The following is a 19,554-nucleotide window of genomic DNA, read 5'->3' on the forward strand; positions in this document are numbered from 1 at the left end:
GAGGCCTAGTCCTGGGCGCAGGCCCAGGATAGACCAGGTCCTGAAGACGCATTGGAGGTCTAGAGTGCACGGCCTGCACAACCCTTCCTGGCTCGATGCCCAACCTCCCCCGGCAGATGTTAGGAGCTGGGATGTAGCGCACCGGGCTCTCCACGCGTACTGGGGACACCGTGCGCTTTACCGCATAACACGGTGTCTGACCAGTACTGCGCTGCCTCCTGTAAGCACGGGGAGCTGGCTCAGGTCTCCAACCTGACTCTGCCACCCTCCCCGTATGCCCCCCCAAAAGATTTGGGGCTGCCTCTCGGGCTTCCTTGCCAGCCGTGTTCCTTCATACCGTTGGTCCCTCTTTCCTGCTGCCTCCACTCTTCTGAGTGCCTCTACCTGTTCCCATGGGAGGCGATCCCTTCCGACCAGGATCTCTTCCCAAGTGTAGGATCCCTTCCCGTCCAGGATGTCCTCCCATGTCCAGTCCTTTCTCTCCCTGGTCCAGGATCCTTGCTCCTCCTGGCGCTGCTCCTTCCTCCGCTGCTTGGTCCGTTGTTGGTGGGGGATTCCGTAACGGCTGTCTTCTTCGTCAGACGAAACAGAGAAGTCATCGTCCGAGAAAGTGGACCAATACGCAGCGGAGTTAGTGTTCATCTTTGAATTTAATTAAGCAAGAACACTATACAAAAACAAAACAAGGAAACCGACAGCCAAACAGTCCTGTCAGGTGCAAAACACTAAACAAAAACAATCCCCCACAAAACCCAAAGGAAACACATGCTCCTGATGTGTGACTCCCAATCAACGACAACGAACTTCAGCTGTGCCTGATTGGGAGCCACACACGGCCCAAAACAAAGAAATACAAAAACCTAGAAAAAGAACATAGAACGCCCACCCAATGTAACACCCTGGCCTAACCAAAATAAAGAACAAAAACCCCTCTCTATGGCCAGGGCGTTACAATGAGGGAGATATGACGAATGGAAAGGGAAACTTAACTAAAAGGAAACTAGTCCATTGTTATGACGCTATAAATAGTCCTGTGACTAAAACTATTCACTTGGAAAGACATCACATCCCAGAAGGAGCACATCATGGGTGTCTTGGGTTTAACCAGCTTTATAGATGATACTGGAGAGATTTTAACAGATTATCACTTCAGAAACAGCAAGCTGGTCATAGATGGCACTAATCTCTACCTCTCTCTTTTTTTTAAATCATGTTTGGATCAGAAGCATGGAGGGGATTATGATGATTTTGAGGACCAGGTCTGCAAGTTCTTTAAGGCTCTGAGAGATTGTGGCATTGAACCTTATGTGATTATAGATGGAGGCTCTGACTTTTCCGATAAAAAGTTTGAAACTCTCCTCCACCGAGTTCAATCAACGCTCAACACAGCCAACAACTTGTCCAAGGGGCTTTGGGGGTGCGGTTTACTACCAATCCTCATCAAACAAGTCTTCAAACAAGTCCTCTCCAGCCTGAAGGTGCCATTCGTACAGTGCATCTTTGAAGCAGACCAAGAAATAGCCTCCTTGGCTCAAAGGTGGAACTGTCCGGTCCTGTCCTATGACAGTGACTTTTATATTTTTGACATCCAGGCAGGATATCTGCCCATCTCCCATTTTAAGTGGCACAACGCATCGACGCAACGCTGGAGTACTCAAAATTACATCCCCTGCAAGCGGTACACCACAACAAGCTTCTGCAGACACTTCAACATCAACAGACAGCTTCTCCCAGTCTTCGCTGCCATTGCAGGAAACGACTATGTCAACTTGGATAAGATGGGCTTTCCCATTAGGTGGGAAGACAACTCGCCGATTGAACCCAATCGAAATCCAAGTAAGTTTGAACAAATTACCTGTGTCGTGTCTTTGGCTATGCCGGATTAAGTGATATGACATGCTAATTTATAAAATGATTTCTCTGTAATTAATATTACCTGATTAAGCTAATCATGTAAATGTAATTAACTAGAAAGTCAAGGCACCACGGAAGAACGTTTATAGAGCCGTTATCTTCCGAATAAACTCTTAAAATACTTAGTAATATTTTACATCGATAGCAGTCAATGTTAACCCTTGTCTTATTTTCAGTCTCATAATGAAAGTTGTAAATTCTTGGCTATCTTCACGAACCCTGGCTAACAAGTTGAATCAGCAATACAAAATTGGGTTTAATTATTTATTTACTAAATACCTAACTAATCACACAGAATTACAAATACACAGAATACAATGATGTCATACAGAAAACGTCCTGGTGGACGGAACCTGTATGAAAGCTAGTTACACAAAGGAAAGGGGGTTGGGCTTGAATGAAAGAGCGGGAAGATTTAGGAACACAGAAACAGCAGCTATGCTATCGTAAATACATTATCTTATGCATTCTAAATTACCGCCCATTTGGAAAAGGAAAATGCAATAAATATTTACTCTGAGCTGCGCTTCGGTAGATTGGTCGTAGATGCTGGCCGGGTTGGCCAACAGACCTTCCGTACTCGGAAGAATGTCTCTGGTGGTAAATTGGAAACGTGGTGGTATCTTCGTCCGTCTGTTAGACTGTATCCGTCATCCGTCCTTTCCTAGCCCACGTTAGCAGCGGCCGCTGCTAACTCAACGGCTAGGAAGTATCACTTCTGTAGTGAATAAGCTCAAAGTTCATACCATTCGCCACCAAAGCTCACGCCGAGGTTGGCTTAGTTGACATGTGTGTCCTTCTAACGTAGAGGCTGCAGACCTCCCGTACTGGAACAACCTGGTTATCTTTTCGTCAAAGGATTATATAGTGGAGAGGGGGAGGGAGGTGTTTCATCGTTTATAACCCCTGTCTCTTCACAGGGTTGGGTTACTGATCGAGCAGGGCACTTTCCTTATGAAAACCCAAATCTCTCATTCGGAAGCTAAAATTACATTTAATCTCCTAACAAACATTTTCAATATCAAACATTTCAATTGCATAACAATTCCATGTGACTCTGATAACTAGAGGGTGTATACTTTCTCAGATACAGTTTATGTCGTCCTGTCATCAGTCATAATGTCTCAGATGACAACCGAACTGACATACATACTCATTACGTTCCCAAGCATATTTCCAACTGGTTTTATTGACAAAATATGTGGTACCTTTCCCCATTTGTTTGATGTTCCCAGACTCTCTATATTTAACACAGGCTATTCAGGTCCTTCAGTAGATTCAGAGAGGGGAAGAGAGAAAGGTATTTATGGGGGGGTGGTCATAAACCTTACCCACAGGCCAACGTCATGACAGTCCCCCCATGTTGGGTTCAATCTTGCGATTAACCTGCATGTTATAACCCAACATAAAAATGAACGTGGGTTGTCCTAGTTGTGGATCATCGTTGTGGTCCCCATCTGGCGGTCGACCCGGGTAGGGTGTCTGCAAATGAAGAAATCCTCTCCAAGGCTGGGCAGTAGATGTCCAGTTGGTGGTTGCTATTGCAGTCCCCCCTCTGGTGGTCGACCTGGGTAGGGTCTCTGCAAATGAAGATGTCCGTTCCATGACTCGGCAGCGGATGTCCGGATTGGGATCGCCGTTCGGACCCGTCGTCTGGTCGTCCAGACTGGAATATCTGGGCAGTAACTTAGGCAGATGTTAACAACGCACACACACTCGTGAAATATATCATTACATTTCCCCCCAAATGAGCGGTGTTGTGGCACTAACTGATGGTTGTATGGGGGAGTTGTTTATGGCTCTATCACTTTCTATGTGCCGAAGAAAATGAACCAAAAGGAATGAAAGCATAAACAAAACAAAATATAGTTATGCCACCTTAATCATCTAATTGGACTGTATTCTATCTACGTCCATGGTCTTGGCAAAATGACCCTATCATGGCATTGTCTAATGACATATTTAGGGCTTTCCTAATTTGCGGGGTGGCGCTTAGGGTACTATCCTAAGTTGACAACTATATGATAAGTCTACAGCTGTAAGGCACTAGTTTTGGGCAGTCTACAGGATGACCTATGGACTTCTGGTTAGAAAACTGGTGAGTGCTGTAGAGTCAAAGGCCTAGAAGTAAATGTTCAACTTTACTAAGGCTGGTATTTTGCTTGGACCCTTAAGTGATCCTAGCATAAATCCTAATTGGATGTTCCGTTGTGCATGTGCGTTTATGCTTACACAATCGCGCATGTCAAGGGAAGAAAACCAAGTATCCTGGCAGATTACAACTTGTTCAGAATGAGTCTGACGTAGTCAGGTAATTTTCAGGTCAATGCCTGGAGGTCAGTCAGAATTGGTGTCAAGGGAGTCTGTAGTAGTTTTCTACAAGTCACTGTGTCTTCCACTATTGTAGTGGCAGTAGGTATGAAGTCAATTTCATAGCTATGTTATCCACGGAGGAGCTAACCTCACGACGGAAGTACTCTAAGTATTAGACCAGTCGTACGTGGTGTGATCATGGTTCATGACTTCTAATAATTTTCTCCTGAACGGAGGGTTCTATTTATTAGTGGCATGTGTTAACCATTGGAAGAGTGCAATGGAGATTCCCTTCCCCGTGTTGCACTCTGAGTGACTCCTATGTCGCTATTATCAATAGCAATTTAACTTGTGAGGTTACTAATCCTCTTACTGAGTGTTGCTGGACTGACTGTGGTATTGGTACTGGTATTCAAGGGGTCCAGTTGTCCTACCGATTTATTCTGAAATATTATCTACCGGAACACATGATTGGAGCATATTACTGGTTGTATTGTAGTTGAACCTACACATGGCAAGGAATGATTATTGTTGCCATTTGTTTTGGAGGTGGACAAGTCCATTGGACTTCCTTTACGACCAGTGTGGTACACCTCAGTACTATCTTAGACGTGTTCTAAGATAATCCCAGTCTAGGGGCCTGTCTGCTCCTCACTGTTCTCATAGGGGAGTTTACAATTAGATTTGATTTATGCTCTGGCGGCCTCGTACGGTGTTGTCCGTAGTCTCGACCCCCCCACCGGCCTCGATGAGGCTCATCATGGGTCTGGGCTACTATTCCCCCCCTTTGTGTCTCGGGACCCCCCCACCAGCGGGTGATATTGGTGTCCGAGGCGCAAACGAAAAGATCGGACCCTATGTACGAGTTGTCAGTGGCCGCGTTATTATGAGAATGGCTGTAACCTTTCAACCAAATCTCCTGGTGTTTGTGCTTCAACACCTTCAGTGGCTGTCGAGGTCTGTCAGTCACCACCGCGTCCGCGTGTGGCAACCTCTTCAGTACCTGCAAACTGAGACGAGGATATCGGTCTGTGATATCGCAAAGTGTTTCACCAGTGGGAGTCATCGGGTCAGTTGCTGGACTGACGCCATTAGTGTCATTGTAAGGGGTGACAGTCCCCAACAAAGCAGAAGGTGTATCATCGGAAGCAGAGTGTACTCTGCACATCAATGTTTTTCTTGCTGAGACGGCCGCTTTGCTTGCGGAAGTGTCCGAAGGGCAAGAGAAGTTCATCTCAACTACCGTATTGCACGACTGCAAGAAGGAGGGAAGTTGCTCATTCACAGAGACAGCTGGCTCGAAATCATGAAAAGAATGGTCAATCAGATTGGCTGATGGAATGTGTCGAGATATCGTAATATCTCCTTGGATCGGATTCTGCACCAAGAGGTTTCTAAACGTCTTTTTCCCAAGGGGTGCTTTTGACAGAAACCCCTCGTGAATGACTGCATTGCAGCTAGCGTTAGGGGAAGACAGTGTGGTCAGTGGAGAAGGCACTGTGGCCTGTGACCATACCTGGTTGGTTTTCCAATCCATCAATGGGAGTAACCGATCCATGAAGTCTGCTCCAAGTAGCAGGGTTACAGTTTCGAGGCTGGTAACATACACAGGGTGAACGAGCGATACGTCCTGGAAGTGTAGTTTCAGCATGACTCTCAATGTGAGAGGCGAGGTAGTCTGGGTGACCCCTCGTAGTGTAGTGTCGCATCGTTCCACTTTTAACCAACGTTTAGTTGGCTTCAAAACCCTTTTGAGATCATCAAACAATGTTTGAGAGATGAGTGATATTGTCGCACCCGAATCAATTAGCGCATGACAAGCTAAGCAGTCCTCCAGGACTGTTTCCAGGTATGGCCGTTTAGATTCGTGGTTAGTGGACATATTCCCCACAAAGTGGAGTGGTCGTTCGCAACGACGTGATGTGCCATGTCTGTTCCAGATGGAAGCAGATTGACTTTTCCGATTTTGAGTGGGCTTGGCTTTAACGAAGCGTTTGACCTTTTTCTTCGCAACTTTTGTATCAGAGTCTATAGACAGAGCCCGGGGGCTTGTTTCTTGATCAGGCGGGCCCTGGATAGGGTCTTGAATGAGAGCGGGAGAAATTTGAACTTTAACGTCCTTGCTATGGGTGTTAATTCCTGCGGACCTGGTGTCCGGTAATTCCCCGTCTAGTCCTTGTGACTTATCTTTTACCCTTTTCTCAAATTGTTCTCGCTTAAGTTCTTCCCGTAGTGGGACTTCTGGAGAACATTGGTCTATGTTTTGATTGTTCTTCAACCCTTTGTTACCCTTGTGCTCTGACACTTTGTGTGGGTTGGGTGCAGGAACGTAGCGAACAGGTCGATTGTAGCGGTAGTCGTTTTGAAGGCGACGTACTTTACAGTTATTTAGACTGCGGCGGTTATTGGAATCATGGTTTCGAGGTAGAAACTGTTGTTGTGCGTCATCTCTCGACGCTCCAATACCTGATAATGCACCCTCTAACTGGAGTGAGTGCTCCTGGTTAAACTTCAAAACTGAGTGGTCAGGGCTCTTAGCGTTGTGAACTTTTGATGCCTCAAAAGCTGTGCTTGCAAGCTCTCTGAGTTGTAAGATAGGCAAGCCAACGTGGGCTGCAGGGCCCAAGTAGGTAATGAAGGTGGGATACATGTTCGACAGAAACATTTGTTTGAATGGTAACAGCTCTTCCATTCCTGTTTCCGTGAGTAGGCCAAAGTAAGCTGAACGAAGCCTATGATAGAAAGCTTGTGGGTGTTCGTTCCGAGCTTGTTTGACCGTGTTAGCCAGTGAGCTATCGTGTTTGCGAGTCGCAGAACCACTGAATTCTAATTTCAAAGCTGTGGCAAGTTTAGCGTAGTCATTTAGCACGTGTTGCTGTTGTAGGCGAATGAACCTCGTCACGTGTCTATTCGACGTTCGCTTCAACAGGTAAACCCTGTCAGAACCCGTAGCATTCGGGTAGCCACCCAACGCGTCCTCTATGTCAGCTAGGAACGTCTCAGTATCGTTTGGCTGACCTGGAACGGGGTCAAAGGTGGGGAAATTCTTGACGAGTTTGTCAAGGTATTCCGCGCCAAGCGGGCGGAGAGGGTTGGCTTCATCCTGTGGAGAAATTGGGGCCGACAGGCCAAGAGGAGAAGCCAAGCTTTGGCTTTGTTGGCCAAGAGGCACCATATTACTCAGTGGCGAATGGCCAAGAGGAGAAGACTGAGGGACACATGATGGAGGCAATGTCTGAAACCTATCGTCTTCACTCCTTTGAGTACCGGACTCCGGTTGCTTGGATGGGTAGTCATGCTGTAGAGCGTGACCATTCTGGACTTCCTCCAGATGGTACCTAAGGGTGGTCTTCTGCTGCATTGCAGAGTCCACTTGAGCGCTTAGAGTACCAATTTTGGACACGTGAGTGTCACACCTGCTCCTTTCGGTCTCAAACTTATCTGTCATGGTTTGCAGATAGAGGTCTCGAGTACGGAGCGAGAGATTCAGTGATGAGATTTCCTTTGCTTGCTTAGAAATCAATATTTCCATCCTCATCACCTGAGTTCTCTCATCATTCATTTGGTCAGCGACTTCAATAAGTTCTGCGGATTTGTCATCCAACTTTGTCATTGTGTTCATCAACTGATCGTCTTTGGTCTGCAGAATTTGGAGTAGAACATTGTTACCTTGAGTAACGTTCAACAAAACTGCCTGCATGTTATGGAATTGCGTGCTCCTGTTTGTAGATAACTCAACAGATTTATCTAGTTTGGCGTGGACTACCTCGTATTTAGTTTTGGCTAAATCGAGTTGTTCCTGCAGATGACGATTTTGTTGGAGAGTTTGTGCTCGTTCATCGTCATAAGTATTTGCAATTACTTTTAATTGTTCCGATTTCAAACGCAGTTCCTCGACTAGCAGAATGTTTTAATTTCCTGCTTTTGTCAATAGTTGCTCAGTTCTCTCCACCTGTGCCCTCATGTTAGCCATGTCTTGCACGTGCTTCAGCTGTGCACTGTGGTATTGGACCGATGCCAACCTTTGATGGCGATACATAAGTGCTAAAGTGGAGAGAACAGTCACAAAGCCTGTATTTGATGGTTGATTTTGGAGAGCGTTCGCAATTTCGGCTGTTGTTTTTCTAATGGCATAATTGGGGTTGGTATCACTGCTGAGGTCAGAGATCAATCCTTTTATGGGTGGAGGTTCACTAATTAGCGGAGGAGTGGTGACCACCTCCTTTGGTAGCTTGCTCATTATTAGAAAAATTTAGAGGAAAAATGTTCCTATTTTTTTCAATGTTTGGGTTTGGAATTCATTGGAAGCTGCAAAGACAAGTTTAATCTATTTATAGATGTTGACGAACCATCAGTACTGTACCAGTAATGTGGAAGTTGGACGTGAATGAATTTGCAAAAGCAAATTGAATTAATTAATCAATGCCAATGATTAATCCTACCTGGGTAGGCTATCTGGGTATTAAACTTGAATTAACCTGAGGTTGCTTCATCCAGGTTAATATGGGAAGTTTAAAAGTGTCTCATTTGATTGCAAGAACATTAAGGTATGTTCAACAATTTAACTTATTAAATTGAATGAGATGATAATCCATACAATCTCCATTGATTGGATATCATAAGTGTAAACAGTAGATTAAATGTTGGGAACACTCCCACTATGGTACACTTCTTCCTTGGGCCGAAGCCACATGGGATTCCCGCTGGGGCGGGACTTCTGTCAGTACTGGATTACTGAATGGGTTTTGCAAAAACCAAATTTTACTGATTGATCAATTTTAATGATAAATCAAACCTGTATAGGCTATATGGGATTTAAACTTTAATTAACCTGAGAGGTTTATTCATCTAGGTTAATGTGGAAAAAAAGATTACAATGTCTCATTTAGAAAACTCATCAATTTGGATATTATTTAAACTTGAGAATGTAAATCTGGCAATTTCACTTATTAGTTCAATTGAATAAGACATCGATATCCGTCTGGATATCACGAGTAACGACTTGAGTGTCACCTGACTAAATCTACTTGAAGCAAAGTACTGGTGACTCTTCAAAGGTCCCTGCTGGCACACGCTGAAATCCAACTCAAGTCGGATGAATTACCATGTGGCACAAACAAAATGGCTGTTTTACCTTTTGTTAGCTTAGCATCTCGAGCAAGCTAATGCTACTTTATGCCTGAAAAATGCTCAACATAGGATTCCCTTGGCAAGGGAAAGGTTTTACTTATAACGTATTATGTTCAAACCCTTTTCGGCGATATTTGACGATGTTTTAACCGGAACTCGCGGGAAACAACGAACTGCACCGTGGTCTACTCGCATCGAAACGCGAGAGACAGAGAGATACTTATCGCTGGTCAAGCTAATCTCTCCTAAATTTCAATCGGCTGGCTCTTTGTCCTCGCTCGAGAAATTAATAATGACATAGCCAACACGCGTCTGAAACGCGAGAGGCAGAAATACTTAGCGTTTGGCCAAACGCGCTATTTCTCAGATAGCTTTATCAGCCATCATACATACATGTATAGTTTATGCTACCCACTGACTACGTCAGAGCACAACACGGAGGCGATTCTCCGGAACACACACGCACCAATAATTCCAGTCTACAATTCCCATAATGTATATAATCAACTTGGTATATTATGTAATCTGCGTTTCAATTTTATATATGCTGAAACAAAATAAAAACTTCATCCTATTTTAGATTCCTCGCACGGGGGCTCCAATAATGTCTGTTCAGACGCTTTTCGGATCATTGAACAATGTTAAATTCTTAGGAAGCAGAGTATACTCTGCTAACAAGTGGAGAAGGCACTGTAAAATTGGGTTTAATTATTTATTTACTAAATACCTAACTAATCACACAGAATTACAAATACACAGAATACAATGATGTCATACAGAAAACGTCCCGGTAGACGGAACAGATATGACGGCTGGTTACACAAAGGAAAGGGGGTTGGGCTTGAATGAAAGAGCGGGAAGATTTAGGAACAGAGAAACAGCAGCTATGCTATCGTAAATACATTATCTTATGCATTCTAAATTACCGCCCATTTGGAAAAGGAAAATGCAATAAATATTTACTCTGAGCTGCGCTTCGGTAGATTGGTCGTAGATGCTGGCCGGGTTGGCCAACAGATCTCCCTGTTTTCGGAAGAATGTCAATGGTGGTCGATTGGATACGTGGTGGTATCTTCGTCTGGTTGTTAGACTGGATCCGTCGTCCGTCCTTTCCTAGCCCACGTAAGCAGCGGCCGCTGCTAACTCAACGGCTAGGAAGTAGCACTTCTGTAGTGAATGAGCTCAAAGTTCATACCATTCGCCACCAAAGCTCACGCCGAGGTTGGCTTAGTTCTGTTCTTGACAAGTGTGTCCTTCTAACGTAGAGGCTGCAGACCTCCCGTACTGGAACCACCTGGTTATCTTTTCGTCAAAGGATTATATAGTGGAGAGGGGGGAGGGAGGTGTTTCATCGTTTATAACCCCTGTCTCTTCACAGGGTTGGCCACTGATCGAGCAGGGCACTTTCCTTATGAAAACCCAAATCTCTCATTTGGAAGCTAAAATTACATTTAATCTCCTAACAAACAATTTCAATATCAAACATTTCAATTGCATAACAATTCCATGTTACTCTGATAACTAGAGGGTGTATACTTTCTCAGGTACAGTTTATGTCGTCCTGTCATCAGTCATAATGTCTCAGATGACAACCGACCCTTACATACATACTCATTACGTTCCCAAGCATATTTCCATCTGGTTTTATTACCAAAATATGGTTCCTTTTCCCCATTTGTTTGATGTTCCCAGACTCTCTATATTTAACACAGGCTATTCAAGTCCTTCAGTAGGGTCAGAGAGGGGAAGGGAGAAAGGTATTTATGGGGTTGGGGGTCATAAACCTTACCCACAGGCCAACGTCATGACAACATTTCAAGAAATAGAGTTGAGAAAATATTTACTAAATTAACTACAGTAAAAAAATAAATCATAAAGTAACACAACAAAATTGCATAACAATAACGAGGCTATATACAGGAGGTACCGGTAGCGAATCAATGTCCGGGGGTGCAGGTTAGTCCAGGTAATTTTTATACGTAGGTAGGGGTAAAGTGACTATGCATAGATATTACACAGCGAGTAGCAGCAGTGTAAAAAACAAACAAATAGTCAGGGTGGCCACTAAATACAGGCCTTTGTCAACCAACCCAACCAGTTTATTCAAATGTTGTGCAGTATGTCATCAGTTAAGAGATATGACGTATGGAAAGGGAAACTTCAGGAAATGGAAAGTCATCCATTGTTAATTATGCAGTAAGTAGTCCTGTGACTGAAACTCTTCACTTGTGAAGACATCACATCCCACACAGAGAACATCATGGGTATCCAGGGTTTGACCAGCTTCATAGATCATAGTGGAACATTTTTAACAGATGATCACTTCAGAAACAGCAACGTGATAATAGATGGTAGTAATATCTTCCACTTTCTTTATTTTAACTCAAGTGTGGGTCAGCAGCATGGAGGGGATTATGATGATTTTGAGGACCAGGTCTGCAAGTTCTTTAAGGATCTGAGAGATTGTGGCATTGAACCTTATGTGATTATTGATGGAGGCTCCAACCACACCGACAAAAAGTTTAAAACTCTCAGAGAACGAGCTCAATCAATGATCAACAACTTGTCCAAGGGGGCTTCAGGGGGACAGAATAATACCAACCCTTGTCAAACAAGTCTTCAAACAGGTCCTCTCCAGCCTGAAGGTGCCATTCGCACAGTGTATTTTTGAAGCAGACCAAGAAATAGCCTCCTTGGCTCAAAGGTGGAACTGTCCGGTCCTGTCCAATGACAGTGACTTTTATATTTTTGACATCCAGGCAGGATATCTGCCCATCTCCCATTTTTAGTGGGATGAAGCGTCTGTGCAACGCGGGAGTTCTCAAAATTACATACCCTGCAAGCGGTACAACAAGCTTCTGCAGTCACTTCAACATCAACAGACAACTTCTTCACCGGCATCGCAGGAAACGACTATGTCAACTTGCGTAACAGGGCTTTCCCATCAGGTGGGAAGACTACTCTCCGAAGCAACCCAATCAGAAAAAAATATTTATTCAGATATTATAGGTATACTGAAGTATACTTAAATACTACAGATTCATATAACATACTGTACATAGAACAGACCTAAAGTGTATTCAAAGAATATTTGTTTTGCTCTTTATTTAATATATTAATCATTTGCGCAAGTACTAATTAAGTGTCCCAATTTAGATCATTTAAAATACATTTAATATACTTAAATAAAACACTATATAATAAAGTAGACATTAAATGTATATATTGGAAGTTGTTCCAAATTAGATACATTTAAATCAACTAAAGTATATTTATCACTGACAAACTTCTGTATACTTAAAATGTAATAATGAAGTGTAAACAGTTGAAGTCGTTTGGAAATTTGGAAATTTCTCAGAACAAGATATTTGTGGAGTGGTTGAAAAATGAGTTTTCAACTACTCCACAAATTTCTTGTTAACAAACTATAGTTTTGGCAAGTAGGTTAGGACATCTACTTTGTGCATGACACAAGTCATTTTTCCAACTATGGTTTACAGACAGCCTTATAATTCACTCTATCACAATTCCAGTGGGTCAGAAGTTTACAAACACTAAGTTGACTGTGCCTTTAAACAAAATTACAGAAAATGATGTCATGGCTTTAGAAGCTTCTGATAGGCTAATTGACATCATTTGAGTCAATTGGAGGTGTACCTGTGGATATATTTCAAGGCCTACCTTCAAACGCAGTGCCTCTTTGCTTGACATCATGGGAAAATCAAAAGAAATCAGCCAAAACCTCCGAAAAAAAATGGTAGACTTCACAAGTCTGGTTCATCCTTGGGAGCAATTTCCAAACGCCTGAAGGTACCACGTTCATCTGTACAAACAATAGCACACAAGTAGGTCCCCTGTAGCTCAGTTAGTAGAGCATGGCGCTTGCAACACCAGGGTTGTGTGTTCGATTCCCACGGTTGTCCAGTATTTAAAAAAAGGTAATAAAATGTATGCACTCTACTGTAAGTTGCTCTGGATAAGAGTGTCTGCTAAATGACTAAAAATGTAAAATGTAAGTATAAACACCATGGGACCATGCAGCTGTCATACTGCTCAGGAAGGAGATGTGTTCTGTCTCCTAGAGATGAATGTACTTTGGTGCGAAAGGTGCAAATCAATCCCAGAACAATGGCAAAGGACCTTGTGAGGATGTTGGAGGAAACAGGTACAAAAGTATCTGTAAAATGAGTCCTATATCGACATAACCTGAAAGACTGCTCAGCAAGGAAGAAGGCACTGCTCCAAAACCGCCTTAAAAGAAACAGACTACAGCTTGTAACTGCACATGGGGACAAAGATTGTACTTTTTGGTGAAATGTCCTCTGGTCTGATGAAACAAAAATATAACTGTTTGGCCATAATGACCATCGTTATGTTTGGAGGAAAAGGGGGAGGCTTGCAAGCCGTGAGAACACCATCCCAACCGTGAAGCATGGGGGTGGCAGCATCATGTTGTGGGGGTGATTTGCTGCAGGAGGGACTGGTGCACTTCACAAAATAGATGGCATCATGAGGAAGGAAATTGTGGCTATATTGAAGCAAAATCTCAAGACATCAGTCAGGGAAGTTAAAGCTTGATCGCAAATGGGTATTCCAAATTGACAATAACCCCAAGCATACTTCCAAAGTTGTGTCAAAATGGCTTAAGGACAACAAGGTCAAGGTATTGGAGTGGCCATCACAAAGCCCTGACCTCAATCCTATAGAAAATTTGTGGGCAGAACTGAAAAGCGTGTGCGAGCAAGGAGTCCTCCAAACCTGATTCAGTTACACCAGCTCTGTCAGGAGGAATGGGCCAAAATTCACCCAACTTATTGTGGGAAGCTTGTGGAAGGCTACCCGAAACGTTTGACCCAAGTTAAAGAATTTACAGACAATTCTACCAAATACTAATTGAGAGTATGTAAACTTCTGACCCACTGGGAATGTGATGAAAGAAATAAAAGCTGAAATAAATAATTCTCTCTACTATTATTCTGACATTTCACATTCTTAAAATAAAGTGGTGATCCTAACTGACCTAAGACAGGGAATTTTTATTTGGATTAAATGTCAGGAATTGCGAAAAAGTGAGTTTAAATGTATTTGGCTGAGGTGTATGTAAACGTCTGATGTAAACTGTATATGTTTGTGCTTGGGAAGGGGTTGTCTTTTTCAACAAGTTGCTGAAATGGCTGGCCAGTTTCCAGGAGCAGCAGGAGGCCTTGGACAATGTGCCCAGACTCATCGTTTCTAGGAACAACCAACACAACATGGATGCTGCCCTCCAGGCCCTCTCTCTGAGCATAGAGACATACCAGCTTCAACCCGGTTGCCTGGAGCAGTTCTTCATTAAAGACAATGCTCCTGATCCCGGCCATCTCCCAGACCATCTGAGTGTCCTTCCAGACTGGACCCTGCTGCCGTTGATGAAGGGGACACTTCCGTCCCTGCATAATATACATTCTGCAGCTGAGGCCAGTGATACAGGGAGTCCAAGTTGAAGATCCCAGCTTAGCCAGTGGGGAACAACACCTCTCGGCCCATACGGCAGGTACTCTACGGGCTGCTGCTGGGTGAGAGGAGGGAAGTGGAGGAGTATGACAGGGAAGGCATTAACCTGACCAGCAGCATGGTTAAAGCCATCCTGCCCAGTGCTGCAAAACAGCTCCAGCTAAACAAGCTGGATCAGGTATGTAGACATGTGATATAGTATACAGTATATCAGGTATGTATACATGTGGTATAGTATACAGTATAAAAGGTATGTATACATGTGATATAGTTTACAGTATATCAGGTATGTATACATGTGGTATAGTATAGAGTATATCAGGTATGTATACATGTGATATAGTATACAGTATATCAGGTATGTATACATGTGATATAGTATACAGTATATCAGGTATGTAAACATGTGATATAGTATACAGTTTAATATAAACATGCTGCTGTTGATTCTAAAAATTAATTCTCATTCTCTTGTTCTGTTTCTTAGGCTCCACATGCAGTGCGGCTTGAGGTGTTTTTGGAAACCCTTGGTGTGTCCCAGTCCACTGAATGGTGTCCCACATCATCTGGAACTTCCTGTGGCTGTTACCTGCTACTGGCTGAGGCACGCCCATCCCCAACCAGACCATCCTTTCCTGCAGGCCCTGCTACTAGGACTGGTGTATGGAGAGCTCTGCAGACAGAGGAAGAGCCAGGAGAGGTATGGACCAGAATATGAACGGAAACACACATACAGGCACACACAACTTAGAATGTATAAATAAAGTGCGTGAAGTGCAGCCAATGACTCCTCTCCTTTTTGTGTATCAGGGTTTATAGAGGAGGGACCAGTGTTGGAGAGGCTGAGAGGGCTGATTCAGAGAGGTGCTAGGAGTCTAGACCTGGGTGTGGCCCACGCCTACAGCCAATGGCAGCGCTGCATGAGGGATGGCCTTGACCTGAACCAACTGCTGTGCTTCCCTCTACCTGAGCCTCAGTGTGCCTGGTAAGGTGTCACTTCCTAAATCAACCCTAACCGCTAACCTCTACAGTAGACCAGTGGTATTCCTTTACATTTTATTCTAGCCCAGCAGCAACACAGCTAATTCAACCCTCTGTTGTTTCCCTGTTGGAGTCTAGGCTGTACAGGGGCACTCTGGTGCACCAGCTTGTGGACGAACTGAGAGGGGTGGTGACCCCAGATTCTCTCCTGATGGAAGACCCTTCCTCTGGGCAGCTGTACAGAGCCATGCTGGAAGCCATACTCAACTCCCAGGAAACTGAGACCACTGGACAACCTGACGGCCCCTCTGCAGATTCTGGCGCTGGAGGATGAAGATTTTGATGATGATGATGATGATGATGATGATGGAGTAGGTTGTAATGAATTCCCAATGTCCCGCCACAAGAGGAAGGAAAGATTCATCAAAGCTCTGTTGAGTTATAGATATAGGGACCACTATATAGGGACCACTATATAGGGACCACTATATAGGGACCACTATACATCTGCTGAGTTATAGATATAGGTACCACTATATAGGGACCACTATATAGGGACCACTATATAGGGACCACTAAACAACTGTTGAGTTATATATATGTTTTCTGTGACAGTTTAGTGACAGAGGGCATAGGTAGGAAGGACCCACTTGCACTCACACGGAGCATACGAGATAAGAGATTTGACATTGATTAAAGAAAATAAGAAAAAGTAGAATAAATTAATTGTGACTGAGGTTTATTGAAATGAAAATTCAAGGGTAAATATGTTAAATGTTAAAGGTTGAAAACATTGTGAAATATACATTGTGAAATATTAAAGGGGATTAAAGTAGTCCAGTAAAATGGTTAAGAATGTTATATTGTTGTTTGCTGTAAGGTGTGATGCATATAGACTATGTTTGTTAGGCTTAGAGGAGGAGGTTGATAATCTAATAGTGTTGGAGTGTTTAAAATGTTTTATGTTTAGAATGTAATGGGAGTAATAGGTGAGATTGGAGTAGGATTAGAACTGAGTGGAATAAGAAACCTTCATGTTTTATAAATGTATGTTTTAAACCACCACCATGTTAGCTCACACCACCACCACCACCATGGTAGCCCACACCACAGTAGCCCACACCACCACCACTATGGTAGCCCACACCACCACAGTAGCCCACACCACCCACATGGTAGCCCACACCACCACGGTAGCCCACACCACCACCACCACCTCCACCACCACCACCACCACAGTAACCCACAGCACTAACCACAGTAACCCACAAAACTACCACCCCACCTCCACCACCACCACCACCACAGTAACCCACAGCACTACCATCACCACCACCACCACCACAGTAACCCACAACACCACCACCACCACACTAACTCACAAAACTACCACCACCACCACCACCACAGTAACCAACACCACCATGGTAGCCCACACCACCACCACCACCATGGTAGCCCACACAACCACCACCACTGTAGCCCTAACCACCACCACCACCACCACCACCACTGTAGCCCTAACCACCACCACCACCACCACCACCACTGTAGCCCACACAACCACCACCACCACCACCACCACTGTAGCCCACACAACCACCATGGTAGTCCACACCACCAAAATGGTAGCCCTCACCACCACCACCATGGTAGCCAACAACACCAACATGGTAGCTCACACCACCATCACCACCATGGTAGCCAACACAAACATTTCCACCACCACATTATCCCACACTACCACCACCATTGTAGCCTACACCACCACCACGGTAGCCCACACCACCACCACCACCACGGTAGCCCACACCACCACCACCACCATGGTAGCCCACACCACCACCACCACCACGGTAGCCCACACAACCACCACCACCACGGTAGCCCACACCACCACCACCACCATGGTAGCCCACACCACCACCACCACCTCCACCACCACCACCACCACAGTAACCCACAGCACTAACCACAGTAACCCACAAAACTACCACCCCCACCTCCACCACCACCACCACCACAGTAACTCCACAGCACTACCATCACCACCACCACCACCACAGTAACCCACAACACCACCACCACCACACTAACTCACAAAACTACCACCACCACCACCACCACAGTAACCAACACCACCATGGTAGCCCACACCACCACCACCACCATGGTAGCCCACACAACCACCACCACTGTAGCCCTAACCACCACCACCACCACCACCACCACTGTAGCCCTAACCACCACCACCACCACCACCACCACTGAGCCCACACAACCACCATGGTAGTCCACACCACCAAAATGGTAGCCCCTCACCACCACCACCATGGTAGCCAACAACACCAACATGGTAGCCCACACCATCACCTCCACCACCAAAGTAACCCACACCAACACCACCACCACCACCATCATAGTAGCCCACACCACAACCACCACCACCACAGTAACCCACACCAACACCACCACAACAGTATCCCAAACTACCACCACCATGGTAGTCCACACCATCACCTCCACCTGCAAAGTAACCCACACCACCACCACCACCACCACCACCACCACAGTAACCAACACCAACACCACTACCACCACCACTGTAGCCCACACCAGAACAAACATGGTAGCTCACACCACCATCACCACCATGGTAGCCAACACAAACATTTCCACCACCACATTATCCCACACTACCACCACCATTGTAGCCCACACCACCACCACGGTAGCCCACACCACCACCACGGTAGCCCACACCACCACCACCACCACGGTAGCCCACACCACCACCACCACCACGGTAGCCCACACCACCACCACCACCATGGTAGCCCACACCACCACCACCACCACGGTAGCCCACACAACCACCACCACCACGGTAGCCCACACCACCACCTTCATGGTAGCCCACACCACCACCACCATAGTAGCCCACACCATCACCACCAATGTAGCCCACACCACCACAAGGGTAGCCCGATCCACCATCGCCACAGTAGCCCACAACACCACCACCACCACCACCATGGTATTCAACAACACCACCACCAACGTGGTAGCCTACAACACCACCACCATGGTAGCCAACAACACCAGTACCACCAACATGGTAACCAACAACACCACCTAAACTAGACAAGGTAAGTCAGTTACCTGCCAGTGCCTAAGTGATCATGTGTGATGAGCACTGTTTGCATAATACATTCCTCCTCTAGGGCGTTAGCCTGCTAGGTTTTCAGAAAGGGAAACTTAACAAAAGAGAAACCCATCCATTGTAATGATGCTGTAAATAGTCATGTGACTGAAACTCTTCACTCCATGTCCTCCTGTATTTTAAGTTAATAAACCTTAAACCCTTTGACCTGTTACACCATCTCCTCCTGTGAATTAACTGTCACACCACATAGCCCACATCAACCTCACGCTAGCCCGCAACACCATCACCACTGTAGCCCTAACCACCACCACCACCACCATGGTAGCCCACACCACCAAAATGGTAGCCCTCACCACCACCACACATAGTAGCCAACAACACCACCACCATGTTAGCCCACACCATCACCTCCACCATCAAAGTAACCCACCAACACCACCACCACCACCATAGTTGTCACGTCCTGACCAGTATAAAGGTTATTTGTTATGGTGAGTTTGGTCAGGACGTGGCAGAGGGTATTTGTTTTATGTGGTTCGGGGTGGTGGTTTTGTAGA

General features: G+C 45.1%; 2 protein-coding genes across 2 annotated transcripts; both read left to right on the top strand.

The window, feature by feature from the left end:
• Nucleotides 1-1,085: 1,085 nt before the first annotated feature.
• Nucleotides 1,086-14,840, top strand: LOC123743066 (protein asteroid homolog 1-like). Its single transcript, XM_045717774.1, has 2 exons — nt 1,086-1,836; nt 14,500-14,840. The coding sequence occupies exons 1-2, from the start codon at nt 1,086-1,088 to the stop codon at nt 14,838-14,840; spliced, it is 1,092 nt and encodes a 363-aa protein (XP_045573730.1).
• Nucleotides 14,841-14,968: 128 nt separating this feature from the next.
• Nucleotides 14,969-16,865, top strand: LOC123743067 (protein asteroid homolog 1-like). Its single transcript, XM_045717775.1, has 4 exons — nt 14,969-15,028; nt 15,338-15,380; nt 15,661-15,835; nt 15,970-16,865. The coding sequence occupies exons 1-4, from the start codon at nt 14,969-14,971 to the stop codon at nt 16,163-16,165; spliced, it is 474 nt and encodes a 157-aa protein (XP_045573731.1). The 3' UTR covers nt 16,166-16,865.
• The last annotated feature ends 2,689 nt before the right edge of the window (nt 16,866-19,554 follow it).

The sequence above is a fragment of the Salmo salar genome, chromosome ssa05, assembly GCF_905237065.1.
Source record: "Salmo salar chromosome ssa05, Ssal_v3.1, whole genome shotgun sequence".
In the NCBI taxonomy this organism is placed as follows: domain Eukaryota; kingdom Metazoa; phylum Chordata; class Actinopteri; order Salmoniformes; family Salmonidae; genus Salmo; species Salmo salar.